At 37.9% G+C, this 21,906-nt stretch overlaps 2 protein-coding genes across 4 annotated transcripts; one reads left to right on the forward strand and one right to left on the reverse strand.

Annotated features, from left to right (window-relative positions):
* Positions 1–1,053: 1,053 nt before the first annotated feature.
* On the reverse strand, positions 1,054–13,291 carry LOC140136787 (acyl-CoA-binding domain-containing protein 6-like). Of its 3 annotated transcripts, none has more exons than XM_072158381.1 (7): positions 13,176–13,291; positions 9,165–9,297; positions 6,668–6,732; positions 5,372–5,533; positions 4,126–4,231; positions 2,605–2,725; positions 1,054–2,202 (listed from the first exon to the last, which is right to left on the reverse strand). In XM_072158381.1, the coding sequence occupies exons 2-7, from the start codon at positions 9,294–9,296 to the stop codon at positions 2,066–2,068; spliced, it is 723 nt and encodes a 240-aa protein (XP_072014482.1). In that variant the 5' UTR covers position 9,297; positions 13,176–13,291; the 3' UTR covers positions 1,054–2,065. The 3 variants fall into 3 exon arrangements, with proteins under 3 accessions (XP_072014482.1, XP_072014480.1, XP_072014481.1); XM_072158379.1 differs by having other exon boundaries at positions 13,116–13,284; XM_072158380.1 differs by having other exon boundaries at positions 13,134–13,283.
* A 661-nt stretch (positions 13,292–13,952) lies between these two features.
* LOC140136792 (dual specificity protein phosphatase 3-like) lies at positions 13,953–21,537 on the forward strand. Its single transcript, XM_072158391.1, has 4 exons — positions 13,953–14,622; positions 16,174–16,285; positions 19,583–19,694; positions 21,112–21,537. Exons 1-4 carry the CDS (start codon positions 14,477–14,479, stop codon positions 21,303–21,305), a joined length of 564 nt encoding a protein of 187 aa, XP_072014492.1. The 5' UTR covers positions 13,953–14,476; the 3' UTR covers positions 21,306–21,537.
* Positions 21,538–21,906: the final 369 nt, after the last annotated feature.

The raw sequence follows: 21,906 nt of genomic DNA on the forward strand, positions 1-21,906 counted from the left end.
ATTCATATCCTCAAGTAACATGTGTACATCCATATCAAAAGGATGCACTTGTCGGCTGCTGCATGTATCCCTTTCTACATAATAACTAGGAATAAATACCAGACTCGTGTCAAGATGTGGTCACTTGAAATCACCCACTGAGCACTACCTGCCGATCTAACATTGCCTCTGATTGGTCAATTACATGATATCTTCACTTTAATCACCCCAATCAGAATGGAGATTTGCAAATAATTCACCCCAATGTGTTTGTGTGGCGAAATTATTCTAAAAATGTTGCTGACTGGTCCAATTGATAATGAAAACTTCTTTTTGGCCAATCGGCAGGTAGTTCTCATGGGGTTAAGTGACATGGTTTTTAGGAATATTTTCTGTAATATTCACAGAAGTAGAGAAGGAGAACCACCATGTACAATCGCAGCGGTCAGCTATGGGGAAAAAATTGGGGAATATATTTGTGTCCTCGCCGACGGTACGTGGAGACAAACAAAAACAATTCTGCGTCTCATTTGAAGCGTCTTGGTACTCGCGTGCAAGTCGCATCAAGTGCGTCTCTCAAATACACCCATCATTCATGTCCTGCATGACAACAAATGCCTCGAGTGCATTCCGAGGGAAACCAAAAAGACCAGGTTCTCCTTCTCTAATTCTGTGGTAATATTCCTAAACTATGTGACTTGGAGAAGATTTGGAAGTGACCTCCACTTGAGATGAGTCTGGTATTTATTTCCAGCTATTATGTAAAAAGAGACAAATGTAGCAGCCGACAACTGCATCCTTTTGATATATGGCAGCATTAAAAAAAATAGGAGGACAGTTTGAAGTCCCGGCGCCCGCACTCCGTGCATCCGCAGGTATTCATGCTTGTCGGTGAACTTTAAAAATACCCCCTTTTGTATCTCATTTCGCGAAGTTGTTAGGGGAAAAACAGCCCTTTTTTTAGCGATTTCGCGAATTATTTGCCCTTTGACAATACCCCTATTTTCCCTAAAACGCGAACGATATTTCTAATATGCCCTTTTCTGACAGAAACGCCTTTTTGTCAATTGGTTTGAAAAAAACACCCCTTCTTTGTGTGTTTCGCGAATCACGTTTCTTCATCTGAAAACACCCCTTATTTCGCGAAATTTTCGACGAGCATGAATACCCGTGGATGAACGGAGTGCTGGGGCCGGGTTTGAAGTGTACCACACTTACAGGGTTCACACTTGATCAACTTATAAATGATTCACAAACTGCACACCACCAAATGCTCAAATTTGCAATTGAACATCCAGGCAAGATACTAGCTATGTCAAAACTTGCTCCACCTCCTTACAGTCCGTAATTGCCAACCGGCAGGTGCAAAATTTCGAGCCCTGCACGATAACAAACATAAGCTGTAGTCGACTTTTGGCAGTGTATACAAATGCCGAGTTTTAAGTGCAGAAATTCCATTGCAAAATGATTAATGCTGAAAATTGTCCCCCACTGTCTTGGTTGAATGCAAGAAAAGTCACAAGTGCATAATAATTTCAACAACTCTTCCCATACCTTTGTACAGAAGCCAAGCGTTGTTAATCGGTGATGAATCCACAGTCCAGTAGCGTATACATGAATGCAAGATTATGCGTACGCCTTACGCGTAAAATTCATGTAATCCGCAAACAAATAACACTCTCTTTAAGTTGGAGGTAGCAGCTAAGGATTACCGCTTTATTCTTTATTTTATCGCATATATCAACAGAGAAATCACCGATATTCTTGTAAGGTTGAGTGGCAATGACAAACGGACATTCCGAATGAAAGGGTCGTGTGAATTAGACGATCTTTAGCTTGTTTTCGTTGTTGAAAGGGATTCAATCATCACTGATTAACAACTCACGTCCGGCGCGTTGGCATGGTTTACTTGGCTCAGTTACTTTGCTTGGTTTACTTTGCTTCGCTTGGTAACTTCTTCGCGTAGTAAACCATGCAGACGATGCGGACGCATCATTTTTAATCGGCGTTGGACAACGGTGAAACATGATTGAATCCCTAAATGAAAGCATTTATGACCTTCTTACACTCACAGATAAAACCACTGCTATCCAGTCAATAACTGCTGTATATCTGGATTATCTGTGTTGTCTGCTGGCAATGTGTTGTCGTCGTCTGCTAAAGTTGGATTGGCTCCGTGTTGTAATAATAATTCTACTATTGCTAGACGCTCACATGTTGCAGCTGAAACAGTGAAGGACAAGAAAATAAAAACAGAATTTACTATTTGGATAATTTTTCTTATTCAGTATTTTCTGGCAGGAACCATATTGTTCAGTCACTGAATAGATTCATCAGGTTTGAAGATAAATAATTCTTCTAAACAAAACTCTTTTTTTACTCACTGTCTAAGTCACCTATATGATCCTCTACTGAGCGACAATTCAAGATTTAAAAATGTCCCAATTTCTGATCAAAAGTTGTAGTATTTATGTGCAAGCCTAATTTTTTGCCTATTTTTCCATATTTTTTGCTCTTCTTCTCAATTTTTTAGGGGTGGCAGCTGCCCCACTGGTTACGCCACTAAATTACACTATATAAATATGTGATTTTTTGGCATAAAATTATTATTACTGTCTTTCTTACCATAATGTAATGCTGTTTGACCTTCAGCATCTGTGGCATTTACTTTAGCTTCATTGTCCAATAGTAATTGTAATACATCTAGGTGACCTCTGTCGCAGGCCCAATGTAATAAACACAAACCCTGCATGGAGGAATAAGAGAAGAGAAATCAACGCACATGGCATTATAGAGATAGTGATAAGGCGATGAAAAAAGCAAGTTCTATGGGCCCGACCGACTCAGAATTTGTGTTTTGGAGATGTTTTTTTTATTTTGCTAAAATCATGTAAAATCAGTCGTTTTTGGGCCAAAAATTATTAATTTTGGCGGAACATTTAAAAAACATATGTTTGCAAAAAATCTTCAGATGTTTTGGTTTTGGTGAAAATTTAGAGTAATTTTAGCGTCCAGTAAAAAAAAACAAAAAAAACAAAAAAAACACTCGACCGACCACCCCTACTTGAAAGGTCCGTATGCCAGTAGAACAGGTTTTTTTTTTTTGCCTAATTGAAATATTTTCTGGAGGTGGGGTACAGTCACAGAAATAAAATAAAATAATAACAAGAAACCATGTTCCCTTTACAATGGCACTGTCAGCTCTGGGGCAAAATTGAGGGTATTTGGATCCTTGAGGACAGTAGGTGGAAATGAGTGAAAAAATTCTGCGTCTCACCTGCAGTGATTAGGTATCACATACAGGTCTCACAAATAATGCTTAATGTGGGATGTCGCTCTCTCAAAGATTGCCTCAACCACATTCCGAGCGAAACCGAATACCCCCAATTGTTGCCCCATGTGTGTATCAAGATAGCGGTCAAGTACTGTTACTCAATTAAGTCAATTTATTGGTTTAATTCTGTGTGTACAGTGAATCTTATGTCACTTAGCTGTATAAATGTTGCATTAATGATAATTTGCAATTTATTTTCAGAAAAAATTGGCCAGAAATAGTGGGACTGGAGTTGTAATCCTCACATAATGCTGGAATGCAACCAAGGTCACCAAACTGTCAACTGTGGTCCATTACAACATCACAGAGTTCCTTAGGAGAATATGTGTTTCAATTCTGTGCTGAAAGTTAAGGGGTGCAACAATTATGATGATTTAGCTATTAGTTGCACCTCCTCCATCTGATTTTAGTCACCAATTTTCCAGTTGCTTGTTGATTGATGGCAATAAACAATCAATTGGGCTATTCCATTTAAAATCCACACTACCCCTGTGGAAGATTTTGGAAATACCCGCCACAGGGGGAGCATAAATTTCACATGGAATGAGCACATTAGGCAGCTCCATTTGAAGCTCACCCTCCCTCTGTGGAAGATTCAGGTTGAATCTTTCTCAGAAGGGGTATGAAATTCAAATGGAGCTGCCTAATGTGCTCATTCCATGTGAAATTCATACTCCCCCTGTGGCTGATATTTCCAAAATCTTCCACAGGGGTAGGATGGATTTTAAATGGATTAGCCCATTGTGAAAACCCCAGTCAAATAAGTTTGACTCATTGTCACAATTTCCAGGACTGTGCATGTTAGTACTCACCTCTTCATCTTGTTTGTTGATATCTACATCCACATTGGCTAATAATCTACTGAGTTGCTCTGCATTGCCCTCTTTACACCAATCAAATAATGTTTTATCGTCATCGCTGTCAAATAATGAACAAAATATGCAAAACATCAGATGTCATCCAAATAAACCTTCCCACAAAGGGTACTATTAAAAAAAAACAATCAGCAAAATAAGACCAGGCAGTCTGGCCAGGTGCCAGTCAGTAGGCCTATCTGGAGACACAGTAAATGATGCCAGGGCCTGATTTACCTTTTATGGGCCAGGCCAAAATTTGGAGGCCCTAACTCACCGTGTGGAAGGCATGTGCACTAAAGTGGGCAAGAGTTGGTTTACGTATTAACACTATAAGATCGAACTACAGTGCGTGAAGGAGGAAGCCTTGTAATTTAGAGGGAGACAAGCATATTTTGTTCCGATTTTATCAGGACATTTGCGCACGAAGTGTGCGAAAAAAGTTAAACTTCTGACTATTTCAGCCCAAAATGAGCTGAATTTTGCTATATAATAAAATTGGCACAGATTTAAACATCAGAAAGTCCATCATTGAGAGGAAATTGCGCTTCTTTGACCACATTGTAAGAAAGGATGGTGGAGTTGAGAAGCAGATTCTTCAGGGAGCTGTGGAAGGCCATCGTGGAAGAGGATGTCCATCCACATCTTGGACAAATGATGTGAAGAACGTTTCATCACACGGAATGTATGGTGCAACACGTTTGGCTTTTGATAGAAGTAGATGGCGTACTCTTGTGAAGACCACAGCAGCGCAATCCTGCGCCATCTGACCCAGAGAGAGAGAAAGCTTACATGTATGGCAGCTTACATGTATGGCCATGAGCCTGGTCCCATCAAGACCCAAGTGTGTTTTCACACAGGGAAACCGTTTCAACAATCAAACAGCCAGTGTTCGAAATATGCCTCAAAAAGTTACAGGCCAGCCGGGCTTGACCATAAAAAGTTACCGTGCTGGCAACTAGATGCCAGTCAGAAATGTGACCGGCCAGGCCAAAAAGTTACAGGCTATTTCGAACGCTGTAAACCAAGCAAAAATGTGCTGCATTTTTAAAGAGTAACCAAACCAATATTTCCTTTCTATTTTAAAGGATTGGTGGGATTAAAACAATTTTAGTTGGCTCAAATTATATGCACCACGTTCCATTGTTTACAATAGACGGAACCGGCGGGCAACCGGGGGTTGGGTTTTGAAACCGTTCCTTACCTAATATGATCTTCTTCTTCTCTACACATTGTGCTGACCCCAAACCCCATTCCTGATGTGGTATTCTGACTAGTCCATTCCGGGTCTATTTCATGTATAGCTGATACATATTCTGACATTGCGTCGTCTGTTGTCAAGTCCCGCACTTCATGCCATGCATCCCTGCAATTACAGATACATTTAGGGATTCAATCATGTTTCACCGTTGTTCATCACCGTTTAACAACTCGCGTCCGGTGCGTCTGCGTGGTTTACTTCGCTCGGGCAGCTAAAGCTGCCCTCGCGAAATAAACCACGCATACGACGCTGTTGCATCGTTGTTAAACGGTGATGAACAACGATGAAACATGATTGAATCCTTTCAACTAACGAAAAGAAGCTAAATATCGTATAATTCACAATTATTTTACGAGGAATGTCAGTTAATCATTGCCACTCAGCCTTACAAAAACTTCGATGATTTCTCTTTTGATATCAGCAATTAAACTACAGAATAAAACGGCAATGTTTAGCCGCTACCTGAAAAATGCTGAATTCAACTTGTAAGCTGGCATACGCACAAAGGTTCCAGGCATGACAAATTTTACGCGCTCTCGCGTAACGCGTAGTCTCGCTCGCGTTCGCGTATATGCTACAGTAAAAGTGTAGGTTCATCACGGTTTAACAACGGTTGGCTCCTGTACAGTTGAGTTGTTGAAAAGTGGAGTAAACCTAAAAATTCATTCATTCGACTATAAAGTTTCTCCATGTACTACAATTTGAAGCCAAAGTGGTAATGGCATCTGGCAGTAAAAAGTTGTCAAAGTCCCCCAACCATTTTTGCACATAAGACAAGTAGGATGTTCTTTGCCTTCCAGGTCCTCTTTTACCATGTAATGGGGTGTAGAGAGCATATATCTTCTGCGTGGTTCATCTTCCTGCATCCTCAGTATATGTCCTAGGAATCTTAGTGTTTGTGACTAGACAGAGTTGATAAGAGGCATGATATAGATCCTTTTACTACTAAATCTAAAAATGCTCTTTTTATCATACACAAAGTTTATTTTCTCAAAATAATACACAAATAAAAGAGTAAAACTATGTATTATTTTAGACTAAATTCAAGATTCTGAATGATTTTGAAGCCCTGTGATTGAAAAGAAGTAAGTTTTTTTGCCCCATTTTCCCAGCCATTTTAGTCAAACATTTTAACTTTTAGTTGCAGTAAAGGTAAAACATCTGTAGAAAATTTTTATTTTTAATTCAAAAAAGTTAGTACCTTTCTGATGATATCAGGAGTAGTTACAGCATACTTACCATTTTTGTCTCCCTTGGTAGTCAAATATACCTGGTCTAAGTGTACTGCATTTTCCTACGGTGGCCTATTAAAAAGGAATGTAAAAATTGAATATGAAAAACATTCGTAAGATCATATCAATCAATCTAAAGCAGACCTTATACTATACAAATATATACTGCCATGAGAGGTTCTTGTTAAAACTATGGGCCCGAGGTGAGATCAATAGTACTATTTTCCTGAGGGGCGCAGCCCGAAGGAAAATAGTACTATTGATCTCAACGAGGGACCATAGTTTTAACCAGAACTTCGAATAAAGGGCAGTATATATTTGTTTTATATACTTCATTAATATGTTCTTTGTTCACTGATTGGTTAAAAGAAAATTATTTGACGTTTTGACTCTCCAGCTTCTATCCTGAGTGAACACAGCACGACCATTTTAAGCACAACCTATATTTTTGCCCTAATCGAATAGGCTAAAATCGGGTTAACCAATTACAGCAGCGCGAAATCACGCTATGGCAGTTTCGCGTGCGTGCACTGTTCCGTCGCATCGAATGCGCGCACGCGGAAGGCAAGGTCAAAAGCACTATTTACGGCTTGGAGGTACTATTTACGGCTCATCCGGGACATTGAAAATACTATTTACGGCTTAGAGGTACTATTTACGGATAGGAGTACTGATGGTAGAACTATTTTTGGTCATGTGATCCACTTTTAACCAATCAATGAACAAGAATATATTAATGAAGTATATAATATGTGACGTGTCATGTCAAAAGGAGACACTTTTGGGCAGGTTATGAATTTTGAGGTTTTTACATATCTTAAATATAGAGATATTTTGCTCCACAACGCCGTTTTCCCCAATGAAATCGGACATTCCTAAGCGAAGATATTGAGTTCGGAAGTTATGGTATTTTAAAATTGGAAATTGAGATATCGGTCTTTAAAGATATTATTGACAATGTTGAGAGTAGGAATTAACTTGAAAAATGTCTCAAAAAATACAAGATGCCAGTTATATTCCGGTCTGAAACTATCAGACAATATTTTTAACATTAATAACATCACAAATTTGCAACAAACACAAATTGTGAAAAAAACACCCACCGGCAGATTTTTGGCTATTTCTCCATTTACAATCCTGCCCAAAAGTGTCTCCTTTTGACATGACACGTCACATATATATTCTATTACCTCCATGACCCATTATTCAAAATCGCGCACTGTGATTTGTTGAAACGCGTCACGTGAAAGACCATTAATTAAGAAATAAAGGGTAATGCATGATCCTTTACACGAAAATAATGTGTCCGAGGCAGTAAAAACGTAAATAATGGGTGAGGCGCAGCCAAACCCATTATTTAAACGTTTTTACTGCCGAGGACACATTATTTGCGTGTAAAGGATAATGCTGCACCCTTTATTTCTATTCTATTACCACAAAATAGTGTGATTTAAAGAGAAAATATCAAATTTTTTGCCCAAATATTTCAAGTTGTTTACCTCAAGGTGGAGCGCATACGCGTAGCCAAAGCGTATGCACATTCCAATAACACAACCTAACATTCCATTCTCCCCTATAAGCAGGTATGCACATACAATAACACACCCCTGACATTCCATTCTCCCCTACATAAGCAGGTGTGCTGTGCGCTCTGCTGTGCGCTTTGATGATAGAAGAAGATAAAGTTTGTTGCCCTTGACACTTTATCGCTTGACACTAATTAATGGTCTGTCACGTGACGCGTTTCAACAAATCACAGTGCGCGATTTTGAATAATGGGTCGTGGGGGTAATAGAATTAGCAATAAAGTGGCCAGGGCAACGAACTTTATGTTCTTCTCGCATCACAGCGCACATCAAAGCGCGATGCAGTATATTAGCATCGTTACGCATTCTACGCAAAGCATTACGCTTGGTTACGCGTTCTGCAATACTCGCTATCACTTACGCTTTGGCTACGCTTAGGCTCTCCACCTTGAGGTAAACAACTTGAAATATTTGGGCAAAAAATGCGATATTTTCTCTTTAAATCGCACTATTTTGTGACTAATAGAATAGAAATAAAGGGTGCAGCATTATCCTTTACACGCAAATAATGTGTCCTCGGGAGTAAAAACGTTTAAATAATGGGTTCGGCTGCGCTTCACCCATTATTTACGTTTTTACTGTCTCGGACACATTATTTTGGTGATAAAGGATAATGCATTACCCTTTATTTCTTAAATCAAATGAAGTAATTCTTGGCCAAACTGGAACACTGTGAACGCTAGTGGCTCCGCGATAAACACACTCGAATATAGCGCGGTACAGAAGAAAGTATACATGCGCCTTACACTGCGTAAACGCTTAGTACACTACATGAACGCAACGCGCATGTTCCAGTTTGGCCAAGAATTACTTAATTTGATTATAGACTTAGGTTATTGTTAAAAACAATTTATTGTGATTATTTTATGTTTAATTGATTATTTTCGTTATATCTATTTTCGTTGTACATACACCTACCTGTTTGTAGCGGGCATACAAGTACAAGAGTTTGTCTTTGTCTAGTTTGGCAGCTAATGTTTTCATGTGCTCACTGGCAAGGATAAATTCTTCTTCTAAACCAGGAGATAGTGGCTCCATTCTGTTTGCCATACTGTAATGTGCAAAATAAAAATAAAAATTTACCATATACCAGCTTATGGCTATGTGTTCTAAACTTGTCACCCTTAGCATTGTACAAATATGTAACATGATCAAGGGAAATGAGTCGGATGTCACTAATATTGATTTTGAGATATTGGCAAAGAAAGTGTTAAAAATCCCTCATTTCATGCATCTTTCCACTCATCTGATCATCTTTTTATGTGACGGAAGTTATGCTGATTTTATGAAGGTATGTTTCTTGCTTTTCCAATAATTTTTAAATTGTTTTTTGAGACAAAAACTTCCTAGCACTTGTTTTCAAAAAGTTGTTTTAACCTTGTTTTTTACCCCATAATTTCCCTCATTTATCGAAGCCCTGCCATGCCCTCCTTCCAATACATTAAACCTTGACTTCAAAGTGTTTGGCAACTGTTTAACCTTGATGCAAAAGTAATAATTTAGTCCCTATGGGCTAGCCTATATAGCGAGGGTGGTCTAAAGGAAAAGATGACCAATTAGCAATTGATGAATGCGCAACCAATCTTTAGAAATAAGACTGACCCGCTTTTATAATCAAATGCAGTAAACCTTTGACGAGCGCGACTACCGTGATGTTGCAAATTCGGAGCTGACAACGCGTATGGTGCACAGTTCATTCATTAAATTTTCCACTTGGCAACAGCAGATCGCCTCAACAGCCAATCAGAGACGAGTGCGTCCAACGCAGTAAATGTGTGATGTATGCTTAAAATATGTGCTCATCAAAGGTTTACTGCAAACGATTATAGATGTGATGAGCAGGGACAGGCGATTTGCGCGGAAAAAAGAGCAAATTGCGCGGAATTGCGTGGAACTATTTTTTCAGTGCAAATCATGTATCCCTGCCCATAGGAAAAAAAAGCAAATTGCGCGGAATTGCGCGGAAAAGTTCCGCGCAAATCGCCTGTCCTTGGTGATGAGCTCGTACTATAGCAAAAATAATAGTTTCTCGATCCTGAGAGTATGAAAGTACTGCGTGCACTGCGTAATGTCGGCGATTGACTTTTAGACCACCCGCGCTCAAATATTACTATTTCATGAAGGTTTAATTCTAACACGCTTTTAAGTTTCATCTAAGGAGTCAAGCTTTAAACTATTATTAAGCCATATTATAACATTTCTTTAAAAATAGATTAGTACCGTATTTATTTTCCATAAAATGTTAGCTTTTACTGTCAGATGTCCCCTTTTAGTTTTAATTTTGATCCGAACAAGTGAGGTAAAGCAAAGAAAATTGAAATTTACTACTTGCGCCAATGCATGTTACTCCGGTGGTTGTAATTACAGTACGATCCTCTGGCACAGGGGCGGATACAGGATTTCGAGAAAGGGGGGGCACACTCCTGAAAATAAAAAATTAATAAATGGTCATGAAGCGTCATCCCGGAGCGCTTCTTGCGCGACGCAGGGGGTGTCTGAGGGGGGATGTGCCCCCCTCAGAAGTGAGAAACTTTTGGAAAATGAAGACCCAAGTGAAGCCATTTGGTGGACCATTTTGTCAACATTATGGTGTAAAATTTTAGTTTGAAAAAGCCTAAAATTTGCAAAAAGACGGCCCAATTGAAGCCATTCGTGGACAAGTTTTGACCTCTTTTGTAAAATCATTGCTTTATATGTACCCATAACGTTTAGCGACATCGGGGTGTCTGAGGGGATGCCCCTCCGAAATGAGAAACATTTGCAAAATAAAAACCTAATTGAAGCCATTTGGTGGACCATTTTGGCACTATTATGGTGTAAAATTTGAGTTTGAAAAAGCCGAAAATATAAAATTTATGAAATGACAGGCCAATTGAAGCCACCTTTTTTCACTGTTATTGTATAAATTCAGAGTGCTGGGTGTGAAATACAGAAGCTTAAAACGGGCAGTTGTTTATACAGGCAGGGGGTGTCTGATGTTCCCCCTCCGAAATTTGGAAATTTTGTGAAATGAAGGTCCAATTGAAGCCATTTGGTGCATCTGTTTTACACTATACGAGAGTATATCATTGCTTTTTAAAACAAAACAGGGCCCGAACTCAATTTGTAAAATGTTACACTGACACTTTAATAGGCCTATAAGACTTGGAGATTCGGCATGGATCGAAGTCAGCATGAAGTCCGTATTAATACTGACTTTGGTGACAAAATGTGACGGGCCCTGCATCATCGACGGGCCATCAGAAATCAACAAGTACTGCCTAAAAGAATCCGGCCTATATTAGGCCTATATAGGGCCTACTTTTGATATACCAGACTGTGAGCTACTCATGTGCGGTTTATTTGGCATGGGCCTACTAATTATACGTGCAATTTAACTTTTCCCCCTTCTCCTTTTCTCTTCTCTTTTTCTCCTTTTTTCCTCTTTCTCTTCTCTTCTCTCTTTTCCTCTTTTTTTTTTTTGGGAGAGGGGAGGAAGGCGCCGCCCCTGAATCCGCGCCTGGAGAGTGCCACCCGTGTATGATACTCACTACAGATTTATTAGGCTATAGGCCAAGATTTTTACTTTCTTTTTACGTTGTGCCGCTTTTTTTTTTCTTTTCTTTTCTTTTTTCCCTTTCTTTTCTTTTCCTCTTTTCTTTCCCTCCTTCTCTTCTCTTTCTTTTCTTCTTTTTATTTTATTTTTGGGATCCGCCAAAGGGGGGCACGGGTCGGCTGTGCCCCCTCTAAATCACAAGCATGCTCTGGCATGTGTGTGTGTCCCGCACGCCGTGTACAACACATATGTGTTCGACTAATATTTCTATCGTAATAATAAAACGACGGTTCCGGCGGTTTATTCAAAATCACAGATTTTGACAAAACTACAGCACCTAAAGTCTTGATTTTTGCAGAGAATCTTTGTTTACTAAAGTACATTACAATCGTGTAAAAACCTGAATTAAAAATTTTTTTGAGGGCGTTTTCCTATTATAAAAGTTATAATATGGCTTTAAGCAAAAATATCCAACAAGCTAAAAACAATTTTTTACCCGTTTTTTAACAAGCTAAAACCAATTTTTGAAAAGAAGCTTAAAACATCAATTTTTTTATCGTAAAAATCATCTAAAAAGTCTTTAAAAATACAGTGACCTACCTAATATTACTAATCTATGTTTCCGATGATATCCAAGAAGCTAAAATATTGTGAAAGAGGACAAGTCTTTGAGAAATGAGGAAATTACGGGGTAAAATACATCACGTTTTTCGAGAAATATGGCATCTTGAATAAATGCAGAATTGCGTCATGCAGTAAAACGATGTCAAACACGCTTGAAATTACATGATAAGCTAGCGTAAATACCGTCAAAACAAGCGTACATCAAGCGCTTGTGCTACGCGAAAACTTCGGAGCTGGCATCACTGGTTTTGTTACCAACTCTTAGACTTTTACGTCAAAAATAGCTATTAAAAGGCGAATTTTGGAACAAAATCAAGCTTGTTCGATGGAATAAAATGTATGTTTGTACAATTGAAAGCATGTTTAACCATTTTGCGAAAGTTTAAAATGATATATTTGCAAGTTGTACCTTATATAGCTCAGGTGGTCTAGTAAAAGTCAGGATCAACGTAATGTTCGATTATGTCACAAGTTTAGTGGAATGACACGCTAGCGCGTGTGGTGACGTTGTATGCTTGATGACGCAATTGTCATTGCGTGGGAATGTGTGCCGATAAAGCTCTCAGGATCGAGAAACTATTATTTTAGCTATAACTAAATTAACATTGTAGTACTAAAACATTTACTAATCATGCTTATCGTATTTCTGTCATGCCTGTCGAATTTGGCAGTCGCGTTTAGGTATAATAAATTAACATTTATTTTCAAACCTTTAAACAATTTCCTACTTTTATCCAAATACCGAACTTCAAGAAAACGTCTTTCAGCACCTGATTCGATGATCATTTGATGCTTATCCGCATCTGAATCCCCAATATTCGTCAGCAGAAGTAAGCTTAAAAACGACCATCAGCAGAGAGAATCGCGATCGAATGCATCGTAAACAAAATCGGTGCTCCATTTGAAAAAGGAATGCATTATTACGGTGTACAATGAGGGCCAATATTTATCCCCGAAAAAACGTATTTCCCAGAAAAAGATATTTTTCCCAGAAAAAAAAATTATCCCAGAAAAAAAATTAGGCCTATCCCAGAAATCGCGTGTCTCCCCACCTTTCGACCTGCCAAAAATGCTTGCCCTCCTCTCCCCTTTGGCATGCCAACAAATCTTTGCACAATTGCACCCCCTTGGGTACACATAATTATAAATTGCCCCACCTTTATGAGGCCAATCAAAAAAACAAAAAAAGGCCAGAGGGAAAAAGTGAATTATGGTCGGCAAAATCAACCAATTTTGCGTAAAATTGACCCCAAAAGTTGAAATTTTTGTAATTTTTTTTTTAAGGCTGAAGTGGGGGTAGGGCCAAGAAATATATTTGAGGTGGCAAATCCTCCCCCTGGACCTTTTTGGAATGACTGAAGTGCATGTGCAAAAACTGAACTTTTGGAATAGGGGCCTAGGTCTACCTCACCAAAAAGCCTGGACCTTAATTCTGTTTTAACATTAAAATTAAAACTTTTTATTGGAAAAAGTAAACTTCTAAGAATTCTTTAACTTCATCATATCTACCCCTGAATTTTCAACGACCAGTCCCTCATCCCGTGCCACATCTATTTGACCTCAACATGCTCAAGGGAAATATGAAGATGGCACACCAAGAATGTATATACTGAGCATCATCACAGCTGGTGATTCGGATGGTTAAATGCAGCTTGCACTGAGATGCCTTGTTTCAGGATTGAATAGTACAACTAGTACATCACTAACAACTTTATTTCACTTTCAGCATGTTCAGTAGATTAATAATATTTTCACAGCTTGGTGTTATCTTGGAGCCCATGATGATGATGTTGGAGGAGGATACACAGGACCAATGATATCATCTTGAGTTGAGTCTCAATTGATGGCAGCAAAATACTGGCGCATATTATAATTTTGCAGAAACCAACTTTATTTATGTGCATATACCTTTAATGTATTGCACCATAGACTAGATCTCATAAGTTGGTGATCACTGAACTTCCAAGAAAATAATATTTAGCTCTATTTCAGTCCTGGGATTTCAGTCACACCAAAGTGTAGATATCATTTGGTCATTACTGAACTTCCAAAAAAAAATTAAATATTGGAAATGACAGAAAAACATGAGCAGGACTCTGTGAACTCACCAGCTACACCTTGGAGATTAATGGAGATAATACTTGACAAAGAGAATCAATTTGATGTTCCATATTCTATGTGTCATGAAGTTTACCCCAATATAATTATTGGAGGAAAGTAAGTATTTTCTATATAATAGTTTTAATACAATTATCATTTCATGGGCATCAATTTTATGTCATGATATATGGTATCTTACCCCCCCCCCCCCCACACACACACAGGCCTGTACCCAGGATTTATTTGGGGGGCTGATTTTGACAATTTGAAAAAGTGGACTTTTTTTTCAAAATTTTGACCTTTTTTGACTAAAACGGCATAAAAATTCCTACTTTTCACTCGGGTCATGGGAACTTTTGGCCTTTGGCGATGGGGAGGGTGTCTGCCCCAGCCCCCACCCCCCTTCCCCCGGTTACAAAATAACATTTTCCTTGAACTTGAAAATTTGATATTTTTCACATTTTTGATATATAACAGTTCTCGAAGTAAATTTTATAAATCTAATGATATATTCTTAAAGTGTATGTAGCTGCCGGAGGAAAAGCCGACGATCAATTGAAAATTTTGACCTTTCATATTGAAGATATGGATTTTTTTCCCAAAAAGACCTATTTTTTTTGGTGTTTTGGGAAAAAAAATCTATATCTTCAATACGAAAGGTCAAAATTTTCAATTGATTGTCTGCTTTTCATCCACCTACATACACTTTAAGTACATATTATCAGATTTATAAAGTTTACTTTGAGTACTGTTAAATATCAAAAATATAAATTTTTAATCATTTGCCATAAAATGTGTATTACATTGCAAATTACAAAAAATCAAATTATTTGATATCAGAAGGACATTCTTCGTATTCAGAATGCAATTTGATATGTCTGATGTGCTCTAATGTCCCATAATAAATACTGTCCAAAGGTTCATACCCCACCCCTTTAGCAAACATTTGAAAAAAAATCCTAAAATTGGCCCCAAATATTGATTTTAGCTTAAAATAGTGGCTTGTGTGATTTTTGGTCCTGACTTTTGGGGAGCAAAACATCCCCCTACACCCTCCTGGTGCATGCTGCCACTGTGTGTCCAGTTCTCTTTCAAGAAAAGGGAAATTATATTTTTTGAAGGGCTAGGTGTAAGCACAATAGGAATGGTTATGGGGGTTTACCCCAGTGTTTTGTCCAAAACATGAGAACTAATCCTATATTATTTGGCATCATAATCAATTAAGCTGGATCATGATCTTGGCTAGAATTTGACAAGTGCTTGTTAATTTCACCAAAGCTCCATCCAAAATTTGACTCTGAAACATAAACCAGACCTCTCCAGTTCAGTGTCTTGATTTATTAGTCTGATCTTCTTTTGAGTTCCCAGAACTTATTAAACACCTGGATGCAGCTCCCGGAGTTGGAGGGTTTCTGGGCACCGCGGTAAATTGAATTTTTCTTCAAAATCACTTTTATACCTGCTGCGAGCCTCAATTTTAAATAGGCCTAAATTTAAGAGCGATTGCGACTTACTTATCTGACTGTCACCAAAAGACCTATGTTTTCTAAATTTTTCACCCAAAGACCCATAATTTTTACACAATTTAAAATGCAAACAGAAGGGTTTCAGTGCTGTCTGTGTCTTATATACCCTGTTCTCTTTCCTAAAATTTCCTCTTTTTTACAGAACTCCAGCCCGGAATAAGTCTATGCTAGTTGATCTTGGTATAACTCATATAGTAAACTGTGCACAAGGAGATGCTTATGGCTTTGTCAACACGGATCAACATTATTATCAGGTAAAAACTGTTACAATAATATTATAGGCTAATGTACTCGGTGGTTTAAGTTATTCAAAATCTCAGATTTTGTCTACAGCAGCATTGATTTTTTGCAGATAAGTACATTATGATTGTGTAAAAATCAGAATTTTAAAAAACATTGAGGGCATCCTCCCTGGGGCATCCTCCTCAGCAAATGTTACAACAGCACAATATGGCTTTAAATGTATTTTTATTTAATCATTGGCTACAATTTTAATTGAAATGCTATCAAAAAGTTAAGATATGATTGGAGAGTTCAAAACAACCAAATAAGAGCGGCAACACAGGATTTTGTTTCGGGGTGGGGGGGGCAAGTGAATTACAGAGGAAGAGCAAAATCAACAATATTTTTGCAAAATTGCAGCAAAAAGTGGAAATTTTCATTATTTTGGGTTTTTACTGGGGGCATCTGGGGGACAAGAGTTCTGTCTGGGGAATTCCCTGGTGCATGGCACCGTCACTACCAATGACAAATAATAGGATTTGTATAAACAGTCAAAATTCCCAAAAGTTGAACCATTTTACTATTTTGTTTTCAAATCATTTTGCTTGATTGAATCACATTTTGAGTCCTGCATCTGTGTGTTAATTTGGAAAATATGTCAAAGATTATAATAAAATAATAAAATGACTACCGTAAAACCCCGTCTACAAGGATATACCTAAGAAACGCCCTCAATAAAATTGGTTGCTTGTTGTATTTGGAGTTTGAGCAAATATATACTGGCACTGGGTGGCTATGCATTCCATCTAAGTATGTTGTAACACCAATCAATTGTATTGACATAATAACGACTGTTTCGTATATCAGGATCCACATCGTATAGCTCAATTGATAGAGCGTCAGACTTTGGAACTGAAGACATGCTGAAGAGAGCATCATCCGGGCACCGGTTCCGTTTTTTCATTCTCGTTTAATTTTAACTTTTTGACATGTTCTTTTTATCTTTCTTCAAATCTACCTTTCTACTTTTAATTTTAGGTGCGTTTTTTTTTTTTTTTTTTTTTTTTTTAGTTTTTTTTTTTATAGTTTCTTTTAGTAATTTTGTGGTTTTATAGAAACTAGTAAAAGCATTTATTCTAAATAATAGCGAAACCCACGGTTAGACAGATGTGTTGTAACTACTTGTCTGTCCTCGTCTTTGCAATAAAAACCTATGTTGCACCTTTGTGCCATCCCAATTCTTGAGGTAGGGTGCGTTTTTGGCTTAAGCACGATTTTGTTTCTACTTGAAATGAAATCAAAATAAATATTGTTCTGTTGCCACAATTGCAGTTTTTTCAATAAAAAAAAATAGATGAGGATTAATAATTATTCCATATTTGAATCTATTGTCCCATCAAGAATAGAGTGTCTTCAAAAACTTCAATCAATTCATCTGACAAAGGAAACTATTCTGGTCATTCAATTTTGTTTCGCTTGCACCTGTTATATCACAGGCGTTGGTAGAGAAGGCACACTTCTCTTGTCTTCACCGAAGTAGTGATGTAAACACTAACATGATTAATTACCATAGCTAGCAATGGACATACACTATTTTTTGTTCCACTTGAACCCATACTATAGGCTATTCGCTGTCGATGTGACGTAATTAATCGGATTAACTACCATAGCAATTGATGAAAACAATTTTGAACATATCGCGCTGCGCTACAAGCAGGTTACACTCATCACCTGTACTGTACTGTGTATGTCTGCAATCATAGATTGAATACAATACTGGTCTTTTCAAAGATCTTACAGGTGCAGCATGATATGGTTCAATGAAGAGGTACCGCCTGAACGTATCAGTGTATAACGCGGTATATTCAAATATTGTTTTCACCTATTGCTATGGTAGTTAATCCGATTATTACGTAACTTCGCCAGCGTTTTGGAATAAAACAGGAGGATGTGAGTTCATAAGGGCAATGTCGGGGATAGGTCACAATCGATGTGGAGAGATGAGAGGTCCGACCAACAGCCATAGCGATTCAACTAATTCCAGCGGACGGTCTGTGGCTAGTAAGGAATCGTCTTTGACCACATGCGCAGATCTGTCTCGTCAGGAAGATATTTAATATCCCGAATTTATAATAGGCCTATGCCTACCAGTTCCATCGTATAACCGATCTGCTAGAGAATATTTGTTACCATGTTTAATAAATTCGTATTTATCGTATAATAAAATGTAGCCAAATGTATATTATGTGTCACACGGTTTTCTGCTGAACCACTAGCAGGCTATGTTACCACATCTATGACAATGACAAAGGTGAATTTTGATGATTTTTACGATCGTCCGGATGAGCAAATCACTGAATGGGTCTTTAGTTCCTCCTCTCCTTATCCTGCCAATATTATATGAATCAAAGAAAAATAAAGAAAAAATAAAATTAAACAAGAAAAAAAGACAAAGAAAAGAAACAATAAAAGAAAAACAATAGAATAAATTAAACTAAATATGAAAAACAAATGATCACGAAAGGAGTCTTTAGAAAATGCAAGAAAATATAAATGAAAAGTTTGAACAATATTTTGTTTATAAAAGTTTGTGTGACCGTGATGAGGCTCGAACTCACCATCTTCCGATCTAAAGAACCAAAGTCTTATGCCTTGCCAAGTGAGCTATGCTCGTGAGATGCGAAATAAAGATAAAATAATACATTGTATACCTGCTTGTGTCGGTAAATGATTTGCTCAAATTCCATAATGATATAATATTGTGGAGGGCGCTAGCGTGAAATATGCTATCATCACAGTCGCTTCTATTCCTTATAGACGGGTTTCTACGGTATTATAAAAGTCATGTTACATCTTATCATGATTGAAATTACACAATTTTAAACTTCTGCAAAAAAACTCTATAAATAATCCCAGGATATATACAAGAAACATTTCTTATGTGAATTAGCAATGTCTATTATAATAGACCCTGTCGCATAAATTCAACCGAAAAAATTGAAATGGCAGACATGTTGGTTCTAAGTTACATGTGACAGAGGAACGTGTCTCTAGTTTGGCGGACATAATTTATTTAAATGAGGACAAGTGACGAAGTATTCGATAGGGTCTATTCTTGAGCCATGGTAATACCCAAGGTACACTGGGTATGTTTCACACTAACAATATGCAAGGACCCTTTAAAACTGCATAATGTTCCCCCCAAAAAGACTCCTTTTGAGACAATTCTGTACTATTTGAAAGTGAAAAAAAAAAACCACGTCTGGTATTAAAATGTTGCTTCAAATTATTTACCTCTCCAAGTGACTTTTTCCCTTTCATGTACTCAGGATGTAGGATTCCAATTTTATGCCATTAAAGCAAGAGATCAAATAGGATTTTCAATTCTACCATACTTGAAACCAACAGCGGATTACATTCACCAAGCATTACTGAGTGGAGGTAAGTGTTGGTGCTACGGCCTACCCTTGGAGGCCTACTCCCAATTCTAGGGAAATACATCAATAAGTTTTTATGCTTATCTTGCGTTATTACAGTGGCGTAGATTTCTTTTTGACATTGGGGGGATGGTGTTGAAAAAAATTCTTGAAGAATAGTGAATGCAGCACCTTTTGGCGACAGAATAAGTTGATGTTACAAACAAAATTTTACTATTTTGAAGCTAAACTGATGAAATAATGGTGCAAAAGTGGAATAAATGCGCGCGAAGCGCTAGAAAATTTGCACTTTTGGGGCTATAATGGGCAAATATAAGGTTAATTTGGTCAGAAACCTATATTCAGGCATCAACATTGGGGGGGGGGATGATTGTATGGAGCATCCCCTGGCAAAATATTACGGATAAATCCCCGGGATCTACGCCTATGCGTTATTAAATGAAAGACATCCACATCAATCCTAATCAAAGTTGGACAAAGTGGCAATAAAATTAAAAAGTTTGATATTTGGCAACTTTTTGAGAAAAAAAAGGCGAAAAACTTGTTACAGGGATGCTACTCTTCAGGTTTTAGCCTGAATTCAGGTTTTTTGTGAGTCCAAATTCCTGCATTTATTTTCAGCCCCCATACACCCCCTATGGAAGACACAACCATAATCTCCCACAGAGGGGGTGGGTGTAGATTTTAAATGGAATTACACATTCAGGTAACCCCATTTAAAATTCACACCCCCTGTGTGGAAGATTAAGGTCATGTCTTCCATAGGGGGTGTAAGGATTTCAACTAGAATAGCCCATTTCGAGACCAAATTGCAGTTAGTTGAAACTCTTGTCTTTTTCACAGGTCAAGTCTTTGTACATTGCTGTTCAGGATACAGTCAAATTGAATCCAGGGGCGTAGCAAGCGGGGGACAGGGTGGACGAAGTAAAAAAATAAACAAAAATTAAATGCTGATAATGGAAAGCAGGGCCGGATTTACCATTTGGCCAGAAGTGTTCTTTCTGTTAACCCCAACAACAGCAAGTTTTTTTTTCTCACATACTTTGCAAGTTTTTTTGCCAAAATATAACAAAAGTGTAAAATTTTCCGCCCTTTGTGCGCATTCAAATAGCAGAATTCGTGTTGATCTGGGGCTAAAATATTCTGAAATTGATTTTTTTCGTGTGCTTTGCGTGCAAATGTCCTAACACATTGGAACAAAATATGTTAGTCCCCCTCTATATTATACATAAACCAAAACTTGGCCACTGACTTGAGTGCACATGCCTTCCTCTGCACGTGAGCTCGGGGCCTCTAAATTTTGGCCTGGCCCAGGGCCCCCTAAGGTAAATCCCGCCCTGCTTAAGAGCCTGTACTGCTCCTTGTCCATGGCCCCTGATGCTCTTGCTACACCCCTGGTTGAATCTCTGTCTTTTTCACAGGTAAAGTGTTTGTACATTGCTGTTCAGGATACAGTCGAGCACCTACAGTAGTGATCTCATATCTCATGCATCACAAACATATGGACGTCAGGGATGCCTTGACGCAAGTCAGATCTAAACGAAGAGTAGCACCAAATGCCAGCTTCAGAGAACAACTATGTGAATTGAATGCAGAATTATTTTCAAATAAATAATAGCTGTATCTTTTATAAATAAACTTCAAATGAAAAGCAGACTACTCTACATGGAGAGGGGTAGACTAGTCTGCATGGGAAGGGGGGGGGCGGAGTTAGAAGCAGTGCATTCAAGTCATAGTGAACATAATGACATGACCAGAGTTTTCTAAAACATAGCCTGACAGGATTTGTCCTTTGAGCCCACAAAAAAACCTACGCTAGAATTTAGCATATATTTTGCAACAAATTTTACTCCTTAAACAAGGTTTTGGTCCACCAAAATTTTTTTTAAACAGGGTTGGCGGTTTTTTTTTTAAATCTGATTTTTAAATTAAAAAAAAATTATTCCAAGAACTGCTATACCTCATGATAAAGCCAAAAGAGACCAGTGGAGTGCTGGACATATGCGCAGTCCTATCAGATATTTACAAAAATCAAAACATGTCTTAAGTTTAACATGTGAAAATTTCATAGAAAAAATTCAGGTAAAAAATTTGGAAAAATCTCTTGAATTCTGCACCTTGAAGATGACTTTTAGCAATAGATAAAATGATATCATAGAGGCATCTAAATGTAAAGTTGAAGAAGCATAAGGAATGAAGTAAAACAGTCAATTTAC

The sequence above is a fragment of the Amphiura filiformis genome, chromosome 17, assembly GCF_039555335.1.
Source record: "Amphiura filiformis chromosome 17, Afil_fr2py, whole genome shotgun sequence".
Lineage (NCBI taxonomy): Eukaryota > Metazoa > Echinodermata > Ophiuroidea > Amphilepidida > Amphiuridae > Amphiura > Amphiura filiformis.

Excerpts from the sequence above, each read along its gene's own strand:
- LOC140136787 (XM_072158381.1), bottom strand. The coding sequence starts at position 9,296 with ATGGCAAACAGAATGGAGCCACTATCTCCTGGTTTAGAAGAAGAATTT. Across the intron at positions 5,534-6,667 it reads TACCAAGGGAGACAAAAATG|GGATGCATGGCATGAAGTGC; the intron begins GTAAGTATGCTG and ends CTGTAATTGCAG. Across the intron at positions 2,203-2,604 it reads TCAAACAGCATTACATTATG|CTGCAACATGTGAGCGTCTA; the intron begins GTAAGAAAGACA and ends TCACTGTTTCAG.
- LOC140136792 (XM_072158391.1), top strand. The coding sequence starts at position 14,477 with ATGACAGAAAAACATGAGCAGGACTCTGTGAACTCACCAGCTACACCT. Across the intron at positions 14,623-16,173 it reads AATATAATTATTGGAGGAAA|AACTCCAGCCCGGAATAAGT; the intron begins GTAAGTATTTTC and ends TCTTTTTTACAG. Across the intron at positions 16,286-19,582 it reads CGGATCAACATTATTATCAG|GATGTAGGATTCCAATTTTA; the intron begins GTAAAAACTGTT and ends TCATGTACTCAG.